The sequence below is a fragment of the Aspergillus campestris genome, assembly GCF_002847485.1.
Source record: "Aspergillus campestris IBT 28561 chromosome Unknown P168scaffold_2, whole genome shotgun sequence".
Classification (NCBI taxonomy): domain Eukaryota; kingdom Fungi; phylum Ascomycota; class Eurotiomycetes; order Eurotiales; family Aspergillaceae; genus Aspergillus; species Aspergillus campestris.
Window position 1 is genome coordinate 359,187 of NW_020194337.1, and position 19,463 is coordinate 378,649.

Consider the following 19,463-nt stretch of genomic DNA (forward strand, 5'->3'; position numbering starts at 1 on the left):
TGACAGCAGTAATTCCATAATATTGCCAAGCGAATTGATCGCCATAACCCGATGGATAGAATAGTTAGTACTGCGGCTCGGACTTACATACGGAGATGTACCTGCCAAGCCGTCCCGAAGTGACCACCTTGCGAAGCTCCCATGATAAACATACTACTTACCGGTCAACTTCCCATCACCCATTGACTTCCTCCCGCCTCTCGGTATAACTTCACCAGGGACGATCGAATGTCGCTTCATATTATCTCTCTCTCTTAATCTTCCATTGGATTCCATCGTTCCTTTCTCTCCGGGCCATCATGGCCGACTCCCCTGTTGATGCCCTTCTAAAGGGCAGCTCGGGCAGGACCACGCGCGGCATGCTGCGCATTATCATCTTGGCCATTATCGCCGCCGCCGCTGTGTCCTCCCGTCTGTTCAGTGTGATTCGTACGTATTGGATCTTCGGACGGTCGACTTGCGAGTAATCAATTGGATTGGATACTAACGTGCATTTCCCCAGGTTTCGAGAGTATCATCCACGAGTGTATGTTGGCATCAACCGAACCATACCTAGCAGCTTCAAGATCCATGATTCCTATTTCACCTCTGGAATTATTTTCTCGAGACACATGTACTGACTCGCTCGCAAATGTATAGTCGATCCGTGGTTCAACTTTCGCGCAACAAAGTACTTGGTTCAACATGGCTTCCATAGCTTTTGGGATTGGTTCGATGACCGTAGGTCGCCCCGGTCATGACAATATGGCATTTGGACACTCGATTCTAACGAGAGATTGCTGCATCTAGGGACATGGCACCCGCTGGGACGAGTGACGGGTGGTACGCTGTACCCCGGTCTGATGGTGACCAGCGGCGTGATCTACCACATCCTGCGGTTCCTGACGATTCCGGTCGACATTCGCAACATCTGCGTGCTTTTGGCGCCCGCTTTCTCGGGCCTGACCGCATTCGCCATGTATCTGTTGACCTGCGAGATGACCGTTTCGCCCTCCGCCGGTCTTCTTGCTGCCGCGTTCATGGGCATCACCCCCGGTTACATCTCCCGGTCCGTCGCCGGTAGCTACGACAACGAGGCGATTGCCATTTTCCTGCTGGTCTTTACCTTCTACCTGTGGATCAAGGCTGTCAAGAATGGCTCGATCATGTGGGGCGCCCTCACCGCGCTGTTCTACGGTTACATGGTGTCGGCCTGGGGCGGTTACGTCTTCATCACCAACCTGATTCCCCTGCACGTCTTCGTCCTTCTCTGCATGGGGCGATACAGCTCTCGCCTGTATATCAGCTACACGACCTGGTATGCTCTGGGAACATTGGCTAGCATGCAGATCCCTTTCGTCGGATTTCTGCCGATCCGGAACAGTGACCACATGTCTGCCTTGGGTATCTTTGGTTTGATTCAACTCGTTGCGTTCGCCGACTTTGTCCGGGGCTTCATCCCCGGCAAGCAATTCCAGCGCCTTTTGACGACCATGATCATCCTCGTTGCTGCCGTCGCCTTCCTTGGCCTGGTCCTCCTATCGGCCTCAGGCGTCATCGCCCCGTGGAGCGGTCGTTTCTACTCCCTGTGGGATACAGGCTACGCCAAGATCCATATCCCGATCATTGCGTCCGTATCCGAACACCAACCGACTGCCTGGCCCGCCTTTTTCTTCGATCTGAACTTCCTGATCTGGCTCTTCCCTGCCGGTGTCTACATGTGCTTCCGTGAACTCCATGACGAGCACGTGTTCGTCATCATCTACTCCGTCCTCGCAAGCTACTTCGCCGGTGTCATGGTTCGCCTCATGCTGACCCTGACTCCGATCGTCTGTGTCGCCGCGGCTGTGGCTCTCTCGACCATCATCGATACCTACGTCCTCACCACGCCCGGGCCCCTCCCCCGTGCGAAGTCCAGCGTGGAGAGCTCTTCGGACGGGCTGCGTTCGACCCGAGGCCCGGTCGTTGGCATTACCTCGTATGTGTCGAAGGCCATCGTCACGGTATCAGTCGCGATCTACCTCCTTCTCTTCGTCGCACACTGCACTTGGGTCACCTCGAACGCATACTCGTCCCCCTCCGTCGTGCTGGCGAGCCGCTTGCCGGATGGAAGCCAGTTCATCATCGATGACTACCGCGAGGCGTACTACTGGCTTCGCCAGAACACGCCTGAGAACGCGAAGATCATGTCCTGGTGGGACTACGGCTACCAGATCGGTGGCATGGCGGACCGCCCGACGCTGGTCGACAACAACACGTGGAACAACACCCACATCGCCACAGTCGGCAAGGCGATGAGCTCGCCCGAGGAGGTCAGCTATCCCATCCTCCGCCAGCACGACGTGGACTACGTGCTGGTGGTGTTCGGCGGACTGCTGGGCTACTCCGGCGACGACATCAACAAGTTCTTGTGGATGGTCCGGATTGCGGAAGGCATCTGGCCGGACGAGATCAAGGAACGGGATTTCTTCACGGCGCGGGGCGAGTATCGGGTCGACGACGAAGCCGCGCCCGCCATGCGTAACAGCTTAATGTACGCCTCTTCCCTTTCTTCCCTTGTTGTTCTTCCCACCCCAATACAACCTGCTGACATTCTTCCAACAGGTACAAAATGTCCTACCACAACTTCCACAGCCTCTTCCAACCGGGCCAAGCCATGGACCGCGTTCGCGGCTCCCGACTCCCCGCCGAGGGACCCCAGCTCTCCACACTGGAAGAAGCCTACACGAGCGAGAACTGGATCATCCGAATCTACAAGGTCAAGGACCTGGACAACCTGGGACGATCCCACAACAACGCCGTGTCCTTTGACCGCGGCCAGAAGCGCAAGCGAGCGACCAAGCGCAAGGGACCTCGGGTTCTGCGAACCGAATAAGGAGGGGAAAGCAGAGTCTGGCATTTCTGTTCTGTTCTGCCTCTGGGGATGATTTGTTCATCCCAGTTCCCTGATAGCGTGTCTTTGGTTTGCTTTGTTTAGTGTTTTTGTAACAAGTCCATGAATTCTTCGGTTCCGTTTGTATTTTCAAAATGTGTTAGTTAGGTTGATATGTAGAGCTAGCTGATTCAATGGATGTCTTACACCTCATTTCAGCGATACAATGATAGTCAACTTTGAATGACCATGTGTACCTTAATAATGATATCCCATTGAGTAAGGCGTATAAAATTGGCAGGGTGGTATCTTATGACTCCGAGATAACTATAACTAAATATACAAGTACAAACGTAGTAGAGGAAGGATTCGTCAGGGATTTTTGTTCATCCAGTTAGTCCGGTTTCGTCCGTCTTTTGTTTCTGTCCCGCACTGGTCGCAGTAGAGTCGTAGTAGCGGAAGAGAGATGAAGAAAGTCGGGGGGTAGGCACGCCACGGTCCAATCCGTCTGCGCCGACTTCCCAGAGACGAAGGTAAGCACATCAACGACGAAATTATATCCAGATTCGCAATCGAAGGACCGCCCCCCGTCACATATGGACGAGTACTGCAATCAATGTGTCCCCGTTGACGACATATCCGTCAGACCGGAGATCGAATCGGCTAGGATGAGGGAGGGGAATTTATTGCTGCTTCGGCTGCGCAGGGGCGTCGGGGACCTTGACGTCGGAGAATTCTTCCTGGCCGACGGCGCGGATGGTGTATGCATCTAAAGAGAAGGTAAGTGTCAGTCTTTATTCTTTCTCTCTTTCTTCATTCCTTCTCGGTTGTTTTTCTGCTTTCTTCTCTTCTCAACTTGGGCGCGGGGTGTGCGGAGATCTAGGCTCGGGGAAGATCGGACGATGCACGTACAGACGCTGATGGTGAAGGCTACCAGAGCCGCACCGGTAGCGGCATTCTTGAAGAGGTAGGGCCGACGGGCGCGCAGCAAGGCCGCACCGGCGCGGTAGTCTTTACCGTAGTAGGTGGAGTTGAAGCTATTGGCGGTTCAGGACAGGGTCAGTCTAAATCCATAGCCGCTTGCAGAGAGTGAATCGGGTGTCGTTGACGAGGGGGGTGAAGTTGAACGTACAGTCCCGTGGCCATTATGACTGGGAGTTTGGTATGCGCGAACAGAATGTGGGTGGAGGGGTGTAAGATGAATGGACTGATGTGGATGAAGTGGGCAGAGAGAAGAAGAAGTGGAAGATCAGCCCAGATCCGCGGAGTCTTGGCATGGTGTGCGGTATTCCCGGTATTGTCACCGTATCGTACGGTGGTGTACCGGAACGGGGCAACAAGGGACCGGGCATTAAATGTTGCCAGGCTCTCCAGGCTCCGAACAATCAGCGTCAACGGTTGTTTCTCTCATCCTGATCCAATCCCATCCCTGTCGAATGGTCGGACGTCATCTCATCTTCTTTGATCTATTCCTTGGATATCCGACTTCCCTTCTCGGTAACAACTGTTGATATCCTCCCTCCGACCCTCCTCTCCTACCTCCCATCTGTCTCGACTCTCGCGTGACTCGTTCTATACCGTGGCGCCTAGCTCAACCTCCACCAATTGTCGCGTCATTTCTCGTCTGACGGAATCCGCCTCATTTTTTCCAGCTGTTCGACGTAGACTTTGACTCTCTCTTCACTTAGTTCGTTCGAAACCGTCGATCGGTCTAAGAACCTAGATTTTCCCTCTCCGTGGCCGGCTCCCGCACCCGCATCGGAGCCGCCATGGCTCAACCGTCCGACCAACTCGCCGGACAAATCTCCCAGCTCAATGCCGCCCGTAATCTTGTCTTAGGCGATGCCGCCTTCTACCCCCAGATCATCAACGGCGTCCTCCCGATCATCGGCGCGCGCGCACACGTGGACCTGCGACGATGGGGCTCCGACTTCCTCGCCGAGACCTTCGCCAGCCCGGCGCTAGGATCTTCACAAAAGGAACAGCTAGCTGCGGACTCGCTGAAGTCGATCCGGGAGACGCTGGAGCTTCCGGAAACTGATCAATTGGTATTGCGCAATCTCGTGGAGGCTGCGGCCAGCTTGTACCCGCTGGTTTTTAGACGCATGTAGGTAACCGATGCTTGCTTTGTTTGGTTTGAACCCGCGCGCGGGGTGTTAGAGAACGAGGTCTCGTAGGTCCTGGCTAGGGTTTTGGATCCCGCGCGTGGCAGGCTTTTGAGAGGCGACATGCGACTAACTCTTCCTGGTAATCTTTTAGCATCAATCGCCCAAATGATTCAAGCGTCTGGGAGCATATGACGGCCATTAAGCAAGATATCCTGCGGAGATGGGATGACTTTCCATTTGCGGTCAAATTGTGCTGCATCAAATTCGTACAGCGCGTGGTGCAGGTGCAGACCCACGGCTCGATAGCGGACCCCCGAGTATGTCCTTCTACGGGCTTGACCCGTCCGAGAGAACGAGAGACGGCGGATTAACCTGTCTTCTAGCGCCCCGACCAAAACGAAACCTCCCTGGCCATTGTACCCCGAAACCACCCCATACTTTCGCTCCCGAACCTCGAGGCCGAGGCCTCGGGCCTGCTGGACCGGCTCTTGTCCGTGTTCCAAGAAGAGGACTGGTAAGTGATGGCTTTCCCCGTCCCGGGCGAATTGGATCTGGACTGACCGGTAGCGACATCTGCAGTGATCCTCTCCTCGTCAATGCCACCTTGAACTGCTTGGCCGTTCTCGTCCGAAACCGACAGTCCGTCGGAAACAAGATCATCAACGCGGTGATCAGTTTCTTCCCCGCGAAACAAGTGCGCTCTCCGATAACGCCCACGATACGTGTTGGAGTCAAGTCTATGGAACGGACAGCGAAGGCCCTGATGATCAATATCTTGAAGAGGTAGGATATCGCGGTGTAGAATGGGCTTGGATGGACGCTGATATCAGGGCATAGGAACCCCAACCATCCCCTCACCGCAAAGATGCAGCACTATGTCGAGCGATTGATGCAATCGCGCCTAGAGCCAGTCGACGACTCGAATCGGAAGCGTGGTTTACCGTCGGAGCCAACGGATGGACTGGACAATGCCAAACGGTTAAGGCTTGAAGCCGAGACGCCGTTGATCAAGGTCCCTCCTCTTCCGGCGGGACCCATCAGCTTCCAGCAGCTCTACACGCTGACCGAGGACGCGGGGCTGTCGTCTTTTGACGTAAAACAGCTTCCTGCCGACCTTCTGGTCAAGATCCTGGTCCCCGTCCTCACTCGTGTTGACCAGTCCGCATTAAACCAGGCTGTCGATGTAAGTGAATAGCGCCCTACGACCATGACTTTCTTCTGACACCCGTATAGGCCATCCGAATGCGCTATAGGTCCCTTCCGAAACCGCAAGTACCCTCACCCGCTGCGGAAGAAGAGGACGACGACTATGAGCCCGAGTACGAGCCGATGGATCTTCCTGTGCCAGAACCAGGACAGGGCGACGCCGTGTCGGCCGATGTTGCCGATCTGGAGCCGGACTTGGTATCATTAGGACCGTTTGTTCTGCCTCAGCCTCCCCCGCTGAGCGAAGAGGAGGCCGCGGAGACGGGCCGGGGTGCGGTTGCCCGAGTGTTCGGCATGTTAGGGACAACGGACGCAGCGCCGACACCCGCCAAGGGCAAAAACCAACAACACCTAGGCTTTTCCCGACTAGCAGGGAGCACATTCGACCGGGATGCGTGGGTGACGTTGCTGACGCGGCTTGCAACGCGAGCCCCGGCAGGCCTCGAGACAGCAGACAAGAAAGCCGGGACGGATGGCTCGCGAAAAGCCCCGGCGATCTCGGACTCCATCCGCGAAACCCTCTACCGGTACATTTTAGAGGACTTCCGAGCCCGGGTCAACGTCGGGATCATGTGGCTGAACGAGGAGTGGTACAACGACCGGATCCAGATGAAGTTCACAGCGTCCCAGCGAAGCGAGGACGACGAAGAGACGACGGTCCCTCTGCACTACGACCAGTGGGCGCTTCGGCTGCTCGACGGATTCCTGCCGTATCTGGATTCGAGAGATACCAAGATCTTCATCCGGTTCCTCAGCGAGATTCCGGAGATCACGATTCCCATCACGCAACGGGTGGCTAGTCTAGCCAAGGACCCGGAGCGAGTCAATCTTTGTGTTCAGTCATTCTTGTACGTCTGTCTTTCTCTTTGGCATTGTGGTTTACTAATCAAGCGCAGGTATCTAATCATGTACCGACCACCGGCCCGAGAAATCTGTCTCAACGCAGTAGAAGACGTCTATCGCACATGTAAGTGGCCCCACCGTTGTCATACTCCATCCCACCCAGCTAACCAATCCAGACGAGGAATCTCGACCCGTCGCAGGGAAGGTTCTCGCGCGGTGGCGGCCCCAAAAAGCAGACCCTCCGAATCAATCACCATCCCAATCCCAACCTTTGGCCTCGCGGCCTGCGAAGTCGGAGCCCGAGTCGGGGGTAAATACGGCCGCTGGGGAATCTTCTGTTTCGGCGTCATAGTTGTTATTCAAGAGGGGGGAGAGATAAGCAGATGTCAGTCTGCAGTTGTTGTTATTGCACCGATGATACCTGTACTTTATAAAGCAGTCGATTTACGCATATCCATTTTGCAGGGTGGGATCTGCATTGAATTAATATAGCATGCATGTTATGCAAGAGCATATATTCTGCATACGTGGCATATACATGATTCTATAATGGTTCTATAAATTGCTCCATAAATTGCTCTATCACGATCAAATGGTCTCTAACTATAGATCTGCCCAACCAGTCATAGTCACATATTACATCACAGTGACAGTGGACACAATCGTGATACCAGCCAGTCAAGGTGCCTCAGGCCATGTGTCACTGTATGACCCGGAGAATCAAAGAACCCAGCTCCTCTCGAGCCATACATACATAGATCCAATCTAATCATCCCCTCAACCCTCCCCTCAACTCAACCACCATGGCCCCGCCATACTCATTCAAAGACATCTTCCCCGACCCAGACCGATCCCCTCTCTCCCTCGACGAAGCAACCCGAGCACTCTACCGCCGCGCAATTGAAGACCCCACATCCCTAACAGACGAAGAACGAAGAATAGTAACACACCGTCCCCCGCGCCCCGAGGAAGACGAGCACTGTCGAAACGCCTGCGGCCTCAGCCACCCCGAGCTCGTCAGGAAATGTATCGACCACGCAGACAACCTCTCGTACAAGGAGACCTCCTTGATTCTGGCGGGCGTTGTCCCCTGGGAAGCGGGCAAGCAGTTGAGCTACCGGGTGCGGTTGAGTGGTGCCGATCGTGATCTGCTTCATAAAGCTGCTGCTGCGGCGTGGACGGAAGAGTTGAAGGCAGCTCGGGCGAACGCAATGCCGGTCCAAAGGTGGTGGCTCCGGGCTCATGTGGAGGCGGGGAATTACCTTAATGACGATGATATCCGACATAGTCTCTTTGCAATGAAAGTACCTTGGCAAGAGCATGTGCTCAATCAGCCCGGGACAGTCTGTGGACTGGTGGTATTCTACCCTACTGTCCCTGAATGGCCACCGTATCAGGAGGAAATTGAAACTGCCATTTACCACGGATTACACTATCCCATGGAGGAGATCGAGGATGCTGTTCTCGCTAAATTCACCCTCCACTGGGTACAACATGATAGTAATAATACAGACGATCTACAAACCACGTTCGTTTCCAAGAGAGACAGCGGCGAACTCCCACGAGGCCTACGGACAGACGCCTTTCTATACGTGGACCACGAGGCGCTGCAGTCGCGTGGCTCGCGCAGACCGTTTGTCTGGCTGTGGGAGCCAAAGCGCACTACCGAAGAGGACCCGGGACCTCTCAGAATTGATATCAAACATATTGCGCCGACGCTTTTTGCTCGCCTCCCCCAGCGAGATTTCTCTCCCGGGGAGGAGCAATGGAAGCCCTATCGACGGGGTTCTAATCTTCCAATACTCCATCACGTTACACAGTACTCGAAAAATCTTACTACGTTGGTGAAAGATGGGATCTGGCCGCCGCCTGCGAGGGCGATGTAACTCGTTGACTTACTGTTGCCACGTCGTGGATGGGTTTATTGGTGTTGGGGATGGAAACAAGGTAGGTTGGTACTATAGCTGGGGGAGTGGGGCATACCGTAACCTGAATATACAGATGTCTTCAACAGCCTCGACGCAGTGAGAGTATTCTTGAACAGGTTCGTGCGGTTTATTCGGTGTTCCATTGCAGTCAGTCAGTCTACTGATAGAACAGCAAGGCAGAATTTGAAGGTGACCATCGCTAACCCGAATAGATAGCAACTTGTTTGTCTTTTTCGTTGTACATAGATTGATAAGATTCATATACATGTACCATATGCACATAATCTCTGTAGACAAAGGTCACATTAACTTCTCACTACAATTACCAACTACCCACTACCAAACACCAACAACACACCCCTCCCCTTCCGACCAGCCAATCCAACATTAGATACAAACATGCCACCCCTTACAACAGCGCAACAGCAGCAGCAACCACCCCAACAACACCACCCCCAATACGAGCATACCCACCCGCAGCAGCATTGGAAGTAGGCACCGAGCCGTCCGTCGGCGAAGACGAAGTCTTCGCCGACGAAGCAGTCGAAGTCGACGCCGACTTCGTCACACCCGCCCTAGAAGACCCAGACGGCGAAGCCGCCGCCGAAGAAGAAGCAGTAGCAGAGCCGGAAGCCGAACCAGCCACGCTCTTGCCCGTGGCAGACACAAACCCAGTCACACCAGGTCTAGTCCCGCCGGTAGCAGAAGCGCCCGCAGTAGGGGCAGCATCATCATCATCCGCATCCCCACCAGCAGAAGCAGTGGCAGTAGCGGTGGCAGTAGCCTTCCCGAATCCAGGCAGGAAGGTCGGCTCGTAACTCGCCGACCCCGTATAGCCCGGACAAGCCGGGTTATCGTACTTGGGCGGGGCGCGACCGCCGCCGCAGTCTGGGAAGTCGCAGATTTCGCCGGTGCCGGGGACGTACCAGAGGACGGAGGCCTCGTTCCATTGGTTGCGGGTTGCGGTGGAGGTGCAGCCTTCGAGGTCGGTGCGGGCTTGGGAGGAGGTGAGGAGGGAGAGGGTGGTGAGGAGGGTGGTGAGGGTTAGGAGGCGGGGCATTTTGGTGGTTTTTTTTGGAGGTCTGTGGAGATATCTGTTAGTTTCTTTCTGTTCTGCTATATTGTACTGTATACTGTAGGTATACTGTAGATGGATATGGATATGTATAGTAGGATGGTTAGGGCTGGGTAGGGTCAGGTGCTGTCAGATACATACATACCTCAGATAAATACTGCACTAAAAAACGTAGAATAAAGAGCGACTGGCAGCGTATCCGTACTAAGTAACGACAGAATAAAGAGCCCAGCAAGAAAAGATCTCTACCCCAAGAGAATGCAGAGAGAAAGATACCTCTATATATACACATCCAAGTCTTACCAGGATCCAGGAAATTGTCTCGAGATAACGGGTCCCAGCCCACCCACCGATTGGTAGAGTTCCAGCCCTGTCCGACTATCGATTTTCCCAACCTTGAAATCCGCGCGGTCTGGCCTGGCCCAGCCTAGCCCAGTCTTAGTGTGGGATGGGATGAGGCTGAGTAGTTGGTTTGATTGCTTGTCAGGTCTTGTCTCTTCTGGTTTGGTCTTGGGAAGCGAGTTCTGCCTGCTAGGCAGGAGGTACTAGCAGGTACCTGCCTAGTAGTGGTAGTAGTAGCGTGTCTCGCTTGTTTATGGTTATCTACCTGGGTAAATGCATATAGCCTACGTAAACAGGAATATAATGTAATCTTCTATTCATCATGCAGAGGTCCCGATGTGGATCCAGATGTAATAACCATCCATTCAAAGAATCAAAATCAAGCAAACTCCGTCCCCGATGGATCAGTGTAACAAAGCAAGCAAGTAAGCAAACAAACAAAGAAAATCAACTCGCTCGCCCCTATTGACACACCCCCAAAGGAAGAAAAAATATGGTCCATCATACATGCCAGTCCATACACATAAGTCAGTCAAAAGCATCTCTACAACACCGAATACATTCCATGTACAACCATCCAATCCAACCCCAAATCAATCATGCCCAGAATGAAGTAAAAGTAAACAAACAAGCAAAAGCGAATGGGTATTTATTTGTCCGTCAAGATTCGAAAAACGCAGGAAAGTGCAGCGCAAGACTCGCGGGTGGTAATCCTATCGCGCCGCCATCTGGTTGGACCCGGGTCCGCCCAGCACACCCATGGAGTTGACTGCTTTGGATGACATTGAGGGTGACGATTCCCGTCGGGAGGCCGCCGAGTGGAAGAGGCCCAGTCGAGCTGGAGGGGGTGAGTACGCGGCGTGTTGCCCCGCCCCGGACGGCGATCGGTGGTCGTGCCCTCCGTACGCCGCCGGGTGCGGTTTTCGCACGTCCAACGGAGACGAGCTGAGGGACCGGAACCCTGATCGGCGCGCCGCGTCGTAATCCACGTGTCCCATCTGGGCGAGACCTGACGGCCCGGCGTCTTGTTCCATCCCGTAGGGCGTGTTGTTGGCCGACGAGTTCTCGGCGATGGTGGACGCGGACCCGTTGGGCGCATTGACATCGACGACCCGCTTCTGCCCCGCTGGCGTGGTGTACGCGGGCGCACGGTGGTCCTCCGGCGCCCGGCCTGGGAGCTTTTGCGACCCAATCTGCTGTTGATGCGCCGGGTGCAGGGGGTTGGCCCAGGGAGTCTGCTCCAGGAACGCTTCCTCTGCCGCCGTGCGGAAGACGTTGGAAGACATGGCGGACATGGGGCCCCGCGGCATGGTGGTGGGCGGTTGGGAGACGGGAACTTTGGGTTCGATGGTGATCTGAAAAAAAAAAAAAAACATCGCGTTAGTTAAAATCCACGGGAGTCGAGGAGATCCACGGGAGACCTACCCCCATCTTCTCCAAATCCTCTTCCAGTTCCGACGGCCGCGCGGCCGACAGCGAAGGCGCCGCCGGGAATCCCACGTATTTGGCCACCCCCGCCAGGACCGACACCTCCTGATTGTACGCCGTCTGCTGCGCGATCTGCTGGGACCGGCGCGTGGGGAACGGGATGTACTGCTGCGGGCTGAGTTCGTCGGTCTTGAACCGATCGTGTTGGATGGCGTAGAATTGCTTGCTCGTGTTCGTCGAGTGCTTCTCCCGAAGGTCCCGGATGCGCTGGAAGTACGTGCTGTGTGCCTGCGCCCGTTCCGCGAGACTCTTATTAAGGAGGGATTTGAGACGGTACTGGAAGAGGGTGTGCTCGTAGTGGATCTTGTCATCACGGTATCGCTGCAGGCACTCGAGCTGTCGTAACAGGTCGGGATGTGTGGGATTGGGGCCTTTCAGCATATCGAGCTCGTTGTTCAGTTTCGATATCCGTTCGTCATATATCCTGTAGAACGTGATTAGTATTGGACCTGGGAAAGAGGTGATGCTTGCTTACTTGTCTCGCAGGGTCGCAAATTCGCGTTCTAGACCGGCCAGAGACTCCATGGCGGACATCCGCTTCGCGGCTATCGAATGGGTTAGCAAGGGGATATAAGAGCACCATGAGAATGCGCTCACCTTCTTCCTCTAGTCGGGCTGCTGCCTCGCCGTCGTCGGCTTCTTCGCCGCGCTCGGCCGTGTCGTCATCGCCGGTGTGATCGTCTGCGCCGCCTTCGGTGTCGCCGACGCCGTCAACGTCCTCATCGGCGTCGCGCGTCTTCCGGCCTTTGCGCTTCCCCTTCTTGCCCTTTTTGACCTTGACCGGCGCCGCCGGCAGATCCGATTCGAGGGCGTTGTCGGCCGGGATGTTGTCTTCCTCCGCAGTCGTCTTGGACGGTTCCTCTTCCACGGGTTCGGGCGTCAGGACGATGTCGTCGGCGGGTGGATCGCTAAGCTCGCTCTTGAGGGAGCCGCGGCGCTTGTGCGGAGGGCCGTCTTCGTCGTCGGCCTCCGTCGTTCCCGCGTCCTCACCCGAGCCGAGCCGCTTCCGCTTCTTACCCAGGCTGTCTGACAAGACGGGACCGTCGGGCTCCAAGGTCTCCTCCCGAGGGGGTTCCACCGAGCGGGGCGGTTTGGAACGAGGCTTGGTGGGGGAATCGTCGACGGGGTGAGCCTCATCGTCGTCGACTTCGTCGTACGTCGTGGACTGGACCAGCTTGCTGGGACTCGGCTCGTAGCCGCTGGTCGCGCTCACGACGATGTTGGTTCGGGAGCGGACGTTATTCGGGGAGTCATCGACCCGCTCCGTTTCGGCCTCGGAATCATTTTCGGGGGCGGGCGCCGGGTCTGGTCTTGGCGATTCATAATCGGAGGGCATGTTGTCCGACATCTCGTCGATCTCGCTGAGACTACTGGACCGATCATCGCCGACGAGCGAATCGTCCAGGAACAAATTGTGCTGCTCATTGGTGGTGTTGGTGTCTGCCCCGGTTGGCGGACCCACCGAGGCAGGGTCCCGACTCTCGGCCACCTCCATAAACGACGGTGTACAGCGGACGGGATGTGATGTTCTTGTTGGTCAAGAGGATAGAGGGCTGGCGGAAGAGGCGGCGGGTAGTGTGGCGGTCGGGAAGGTTGTGGGGAAGGGAAGCCGGCGGTCAAGAGGAGGAATCGGGTGAAGTCCTAGAACAACGGCGGGAAAGTTAGAGAGGCAAAAAGAAGAGAAACCCAAGGTGAAAACTCGCGAGTAGGAACACAATGAAACTGTACAAAGGGAAAACCAATATCATGAAATAGATACCGACGTCACCACGAAAGAAGAAAAGAACAGAAAAAGTAACAGCAGAAGAAAAAAGACGTAGAATGACTGGGGGCAGCAGAAAGCCGAGCAAAAGGAAGGCGGTGCGGAGATTTGATCACACCCCCAGTGACGACGGGGGCCGTCTGGCCATGAGCGAGCGAGCGCTGGGGGGCCCAACACGACCATGACACCCGCGGCCTCCGCACACGCTTCTTCCGAGTGAAACGATCGCAAGATGATCGGACTCAAGTAAAAAACATGGTTATAGACCTCCAGAACATACCGTTCAACAATGCGCCAATCGCGAAACCAGGTGGTGTACCACCCGCTGTCGCGACCGATGTGAATCCTTCGGCCAGAGCGGTCGCGAACGAGGACCTCCTACGGCGGAGGTATTGTGTGATATGGGTGAGCTGCGTTTATGAAGCCCCGGATAGGAATAGTGTCTGGATGTATGGACAGGGACTGGAAGTCGAAGGCGAAGGAGGAGAGGAGTTCACGTAGTGGGCGATACGACTGTGCAGCGCAGCGGGAGGAACGACGGCATTAAACGAGGAGGGTTGACGTCAAAGGAAAAGAGAATCTAGACGACAACCCAGTGAGAAGTCAGGCAATCTAATGAAATGTGAACCTCCACACGACTATAACGTGAAGAGAAGATGGGCAGAGGGGGAGGGCAGGTCGATGAGAGGAGGGGAGGAAGAGAAAGAAGAGCAGCGCCGAGAGGAGAGAGAGAAGAGAGCGAAAGAGAGAGAGAATTGGGTGGACGGAGCGTATGGAAACACTGTCACATCGTCGTATACCGCCCGTAATTTTGGTTTTGCCGGCGGTAACTTTGGGCGGATGGCTCGTCCTCACCGCCTACAGTGCGACGCGATAAGGCCCGTGACTTATCTTTGTATAATCAGTGCTACAGGTGTATATGGTTAGGTTAATCAAAAGAGGTATGTATTTCATGGCATGATATTGCAATCATACTAAGTAAATGACCACTTTCAGCCCGATTGCAATGACATGACTTGACTGTCCTGACAGATCATATCATACCACGTGACTACAACGGTGACGCCAACGCCCAACCAGGAAGGAGTGTCATCACCGGCGGAGAGATTCAACTGTCCATCTGTTGACTCCTCACCAACACACTCACACACCTACCTTCCACCTAACTACACACACATATACAAACCCATCAGGCTTCAACCAACCAGAGAGACTACTCAAAAATGCCCTAACAAGGTACACATGCTTTGCAAACTGCACCACAACGTCACATCCTGCAGAACATGGCGGACCGCCACGCTGGCGAGACAGTCAGACCGGTAGACCTGACGGGTTTCACCAGCCCTATCCTAGTCAATCCTGTTGCGCAACATTCCACACGGGTGTCATGACCAGCGTCGATCACAACTGCCGTCAATCTACTCTGTTGTAACACAGAGTAGGAACATGGAACTAATGGCCAGTGCGTCTAGTTGGGCGGGACGGATTCCGTGAAGATCGGCGCTAGTCTGACACCGCTGTGGTGGGCCAGTATATATTTCAATATTTCTGTTGTATCGTTGTATGAGCTGGAAGGCAGTAGGAGACAATCTGGTGTTATATAATCTGCTGTTGCATGGTAGATTTTACTTTGGGAGGGTGAAGGCAGGGTGTCAGATGGTTGGTGAGTGGCCTATCTAGCTAACATCATTGTTGTACCATTTTCGTAGTGACAAGTAAAGCGAAAATCAAATAGAGAAGAATGAACTATATAGAAATGAATAAAAATCAAAGAAATAAAAGAAAAGACATTAAAAAATGACCATTGCTAATAAATCCAAAACACAAATAGATATCTACTCCGCACGGAATGCAGTTCACAATCCCCCGCCTTGACCTAGCACACAGTAAAGTAACTCAGTAAGTGATAGCAATACTCCGCATCCATACGCCCGGGTCTATCCGAGACGTTAACTAGTACCGAAGTAAGTAAGAAGTAAGTACCTGCAGGAACGGCAATCAGAGTAAGACAAGACAGACAGCCTTCTTTACAGTAGAGACCAGAGCCAAGAAACGTCGGAGGTACTCCGGAGAATGTCCTCGCTTCACAGCCACGCAGGTACGTACTACGTAGTCAGTACCTCTTAAGAAACATGCTGGAGACATATCAGATCAGATCGTAGCTAGGTAGGGGATAGGTAGTTGTTCGGAGAAATACTATATATAATCAATGCGATATACGTAATACTACGGGGTATTTACTCCTGACGTAGTACCTACCAATCCGACCAGCTGATATGACAGACACTACCTGATATACCTAAAGGAGCATAAATAAGTATCTACTCCGTAGATAAATAAACAATAGCCAAGACAGCATCAAACACAGCACAATCCCCAAACACCCATCAAGCAACAAAAAAAGAAAATACACATCACACAAAGAGGCAGTGAACACTTAGGTAAGTAGCAAGTACGGATAGATAGATCACCACTCTAGTCCATCTCTCCATACATACTAGTGCTTTACATTGCTTGCGCACTGCTTTCCTACCTTATCTAGCGCTTGTCGATTCGATCGGGAGATGGATACGATAGGAAATATCCGTGGTGGAATGGAAGGTGGATAGATGGCATGGATAGGAGATTTAGCGGTTGATCGCTATTTTATATGTGGACTTACTATTTATTTATTACCTTGGGTAACTTATTTGTATATACTATATACCTTGGATCTGGGTAGGTAGATATTATAATAAAACCGGACAATCTTACTACTACCTACCTCCAACCTATCTATACAACTTAACTATCTACTATATGACTGCAGTCAAATCACACACCAAAGACCCAACAAGACACCTACCAAAAGAAATAACAATAGTCCCAGGAAAACTGCAGGACGCGACCCACCACCCCAAACCCAACCCCAAGCACACTCGCCTATCAAACCCATCAAACCCAACCCATCCAATCATCGGACAAATGTAGCAACCTCTCCACGGCGTCGGTGGATCCCGACAACGGTGGTGCCGGGTTCTGACTTTGCACTTTGCAGTATGGACGGATACTGTCTGCAGTCTGCACTGCACTCTGCAGGGTGGTCCACCGTCCACTGCAATGGGAAATTATTGAGCCTGGAATGGGTAAATCTCATTACCACTTTTTTTTGCGCTTTATTAGACACCAAACCTGCGTCTTGTGAACCTTACTGATCCCCCAGGTGGGAGATGATCGACGTGACAAACAAATTGAAAAAAGAAAAGAAATTTTCTTCTCTGGAACGGACGGGATTCGGGACGGGAGAACAATCCCAGTCAACTAAGCAGTCAGTCGGCTCTGGCCGAATGTCATTCATTACAGTAATACATATCTACATAGTCCATCCACCCGTACATCAACCAGGTATCCCAAGCTGCCTCCAATCAAAGGCGAAAAAAAAAAAACAACGTAAAGAAAAAAAAAGGGTAATAATAATTAAATGCTGACACAGCATAACCCCGACAAAGAAGGAAAAGACGGATTTGGCTTCTGGCTTTTTTTTCTGGCCGCATGGTTGTTCCCCCCGCGATCATGTATTCACACTCGGGGTATCAAGTAGGGTATAAAGTCAGGTATAAAGCACATCCAATCCGAGATCATCAAGAAGTAAGTGTCCCAACAAGAGCTCGAGGCTGAACATGAGAAAGGAAGAAGATGAACCAGGAGGGATGAGACGTCCAGTTCGTGGAAGAGTTTACAAGACGGCAATGGCGCCAAGGACCAGGGCCAGCATGCCACCGGACACGCGGTTCATCATACCGGCGTTGGTGTTGGGCACCGAGGACGAGGGGTCCGCCGAGCCGCTGGGGCTGGCCGAGGTCGAGGCAGGGGTGGAGGGTGCCGTGGAGGAGCTGTCGGTGGTGGAGGTCGTCGACTCCGACTTGTCGGAGGAGCTCGTGCTGGTGGTGGTGGTCATGGTGGTCGGGGTCTCGCTCGAGCTGTCGGTGCTCGTGGAGGTCGACTCCTCCGTGGTCGAGTGCGAGGCGGTGGACGACGGGGTCGGCTTGGACGGTTCGGCGGTGGCGCCCGCGACGACGAAGCGCGGCAGGTAGTTGACTTTGTCGGCATCGTCATCCGAGATGATCTCGATGGCATAGTCGGGCTGCTTCTCCAAGTCCTCGGGAACGTCCCACGTGAATTTGCCCGAGTTGGGGATGCTGGCTGGATTGTGGTCAGTCCATGTCGCGTCATTCGATGTCATTCCGAGGCTTACCCGCGATCTCCTTGCCTGAGTCAGGGGTCAGGACAGCGCCCCACTGGAGCTTCAGGGTGATGGTTCCCTCGGTGGTGGGATCCCAGGTCAGGGTGGTGGGTTCACCGGCCTTGAAGGAGTAACCATCCTTGGGGATGTTGAAGCTGTTGGCGTTGTTGGCCGCAGCGGCCGCCAGAGCCGTCAGGCCGCTCAGAGTCAGGTAGATGAAGGCGTGCATCTTGGCAGAAATTCCCAAACGAGTAAAGTCGCGCGAATATCACAAGTCACGAGGTTGATATATAAAGCAAGTCACCCACGAAATCCGTGATGGAGACGTAAGAGATGAAGCAAGAATATAAGGCGACTGAATTGGGGGTAGAATAAAAGAATGGATGGAACGGAGGATCGTTCGCAAAAAAGAGAGACCGTGCGATTAAATACCACACCAAGGAGGGGGGCAAAAGAGGCAAAGTTAAGGAAAGACTGGGTTGGGAACTGAAAAGGAAAGGACAGGCAGGAAGGAAAGAGTGGAAAGGAGGGAAGAGAAGAGGAGAAGCGAGAGAGAGAGCGGCGATGACGGTCTAATAACGTCTAGCGTTGGTGTCCGCTAGCGTTGACCCCGGACGAGAGGCACGAGGTCTGCACAATCAATTATCATCCTTCCTACACCTACGCGGTACTAAGGTAGAGCTAGAATCATAACAATCCGGAAATGAAATCAATAGCATGTTCCACACTAGTCACGATATGTAAGGGGAAGACGCGCGCAATACAGCAAATCATCGAGGAAAATGACCGGCTAGTCTGTGCCTAGTGGCTCTAGCGGTTTTTTTCTTTTATTTTTCTTCTTTCAATTTACTTTATAGGGATTAATATTATTATATTGATATTATTTCTTTCTTTTCTTTGATGATTGCATAAGAATTGTTATTCTTTCTGGTATTACTTCAGGTCCTTACCCTATCAAACTTCCCTGTACCCGTTTTTCAGGGACTCCGTCCTACCTGCATATAATCGTGCACAGACACTTGCGCAAGGAACGAAATTGAGAAAGGAACAGAAACTGAGACCAAAATCCAGTCATGGGACACCGGCAACAAAGAATAGTGTCTACCGTCGAGGATACTCCGATGTGACCTGGAGTAATCCGGACGGTTTCGTGGCTCAGTCGTGGCGAGAATTCCCATGGGTGCGTATGATCCATCCGTCAAAGTTTCAAAAGAAGCCGAGGAAGTCTAATTATAACTGAATCGGTTTTGCGATCCCATGGGACATGGTAGTCGGGAGGATTAGACATGAGCCATGTCTAAGTACCTTCCCTAGTTCCTGGGCCTGCAACCTTACCTCAGTCATCTGTCGGGACGTTACAAGTCCTGTACTCCGTACTCCCGTCCGTCTGTAAGATCAACCGTGCTCCGGACTATCATCTCCTCTCTCCATTCCTCTCAATTGGTGGAAATGAGATGATCGACATGCGACCCCCTGATTGGTGAGGGCGCACACCTCGGGCGGACAGATCCATGATCGCTTATCATGATAGGACCGCCGATGACTTCTGGGCACTCCTTGAGGAAAGACAACCCGAGCCAGTCCTGGACTCCCTAGTGGGTGGTTGATCTGTCGGCCTCGGTTTCCTCGTGCCGTAAC

The 19,463-nt window shown here is 53.4% G+C and overlaps 8 protein-coding genes across 8 annotated transcripts; 3 read left to right on the plus strand and 5 right to left on the minus strand.

Moving 5' to 3' along the window:
• The first annotated feature begins 181 nt into the window (after nt 1-181).
• P168DRAFT_287529 (dolichyl-diphosphooligosaccharide--protein glycosyltransferase subunit STT3) lies at nt 182-3,059 on the plus strand. Its single transcript, XM_024836594.1, has 5 exons — nt 182-429; nt 503-526; nt 640-720; nt 790-2,512; nt 2,584-3,059. The coding sequence occupies exons 1-5, from the start codon at nt 300-302 to the stop codon at nt 2,852-2,854; spliced, it is 2,229 nt and encodes a 742-aa protein (XP_024695613.1). The 5' UTR covers nt 182-299; the 3' UTR covers nt 2,855-3,059.
• Nucleotides 3,060-3,534: 475 nt separating this feature from the next.
• Nucleotides 3,535-3,997, minus strand: P168DRAFT_315550 (uncharacterized protein; the record flags this gene model as incomplete). The annotated part of the gene is made up of 3 exons (XM_024839916.1): nt 3,535-3,620; nt 3,764-3,888; nt 3,984-3,997. The coding sequence occupies 3 exons, from the start codon at nt 3,995-3,997 to the stop codon at nt 3,535-3,537; spliced, it is 225 nt and encodes a 74-aa protein (XP_024695614.1).
• Nucleotides 3,998-4,257: 260 nt separating this feature from the next.
• On the plus strand, nt 4,258-7,540 carry P168DRAFT_287530 (RNA-processing protein PTA1). Its single transcript, XM_024836595.1, has 8 exons — nt 4,258-4,958; nt 5,111-5,276; nt 5,343-5,473; nt 5,539-5,742; nt 5,797-6,142; nt 6,193-7,013; nt 7,062-7,132; nt 7,185-7,540. The coding sequence occupies exons 1-8, from the start codon at nt 4,621-4,623 to the stop codon at nt 7,358-7,360; spliced, it is 2,253 nt and encodes a 750-aa protein (XP_024695615.1). The 5' UTR covers nt 4,258-4,620; the 3' UTR covers nt 7,361-7,540.
• Nucleotides 7,541-7,758: 218 nt separating this feature from the next.
• On the plus strand, nt 7,759-9,136 carry P168DRAFT_86407 (uncharacterized protein). The gene is made up of 2 exons (XM_024842184.1): nt 7,759-8,955; nt 9,010-9,136. Exon 1 carries the CDS (start codon nt 7,812-7,814, stop codon nt 8,892-8,894), a length of 1,083 nt encoding a protein of 360 aa, XP_024695616.1. The 5' UTR covers nt 7,759-7,811; the 3' UTR covers nt 8,895-8,955; nt 9,010-9,136.
• On the minus strand, nt 9,015-10,252 carry P168DRAFT_287532 (putative cell surface protein). The gene is made up of 2 exons (XM_024836596.1): nt 10,157-10,252; nt 9,015-10,018 (listed from the first exon to the last, which is right to left on the minus strand). Exon 2 carries the CDS (start codon nt 9,994-9,996, stop codon nt 9,346-9,348), a length of 651 nt encoding a protein of 216 aa, XP_024695617.1. The 5' UTR covers nt 9,997-10,018; nt 10,157-10,252; the 3' UTR covers nt 9,015-9,345.
• Nucleotides 10,253-10,873: 621 nt separating this feature from the next.
• P168DRAFT_287534 (uncharacterized protein) lies at nt 10,874-12,233 on the minus strand. Its single transcript, XM_024836597.1, has 2 exons — nt 11,779-12,233; nt 10,874-11,708 (listed from the first exon to the last, which is right to left on the minus strand). Exons 1-2 carry the CDS (start codon nt 12,220-12,222, stop codon nt 11,067-11,069), a joined length of 1,086 nt encoding a protein of 361 aa, XP_024695618.1. The 5' UTR covers nt 12,223-12,233; the 3' UTR covers nt 10,874-11,066.
• On the minus strand, nt 11,993-13,757 carry P168DRAFT_86490 (uncharacterized protein). The gene has a single exon (XM_024842185.1). It carries the CDS (start codon nt 13,334-13,336, stop codon nt 12,257-12,259), a length of 1,080 nt encoding a protein of 359 aa, XP_024695619.1. The 5' UTR covers nt 13,337-13,757; the 3' UTR covers nt 11,993-12,256.
• A 3,161-nt stretch (nt 13,758-16,918) lies between these two features.
• P168DRAFT_302034 (GPI anchored serine-threonine rich family protein) lies at nt 16,919-18,490 on the minus strand. The gene is made up of 2 exons (XM_024838608.1): nt 17,838-18,490; nt 16,919-17,785 (listed from the first exon to the last, which is right to left on the minus strand). The coding sequence occupies exons 1-2, from the start codon at nt 18,052-18,054 to the stop codon at nt 17,319-17,321; spliced, it is 684 nt and encodes a 227-aa protein (XP_024695620.1). The 5' UTR covers nt 18,055-18,490; the 3' UTR covers nt 16,919-17,318.
• Nucleotides 18,491-19,463: the final 973 nt, after the last annotated feature.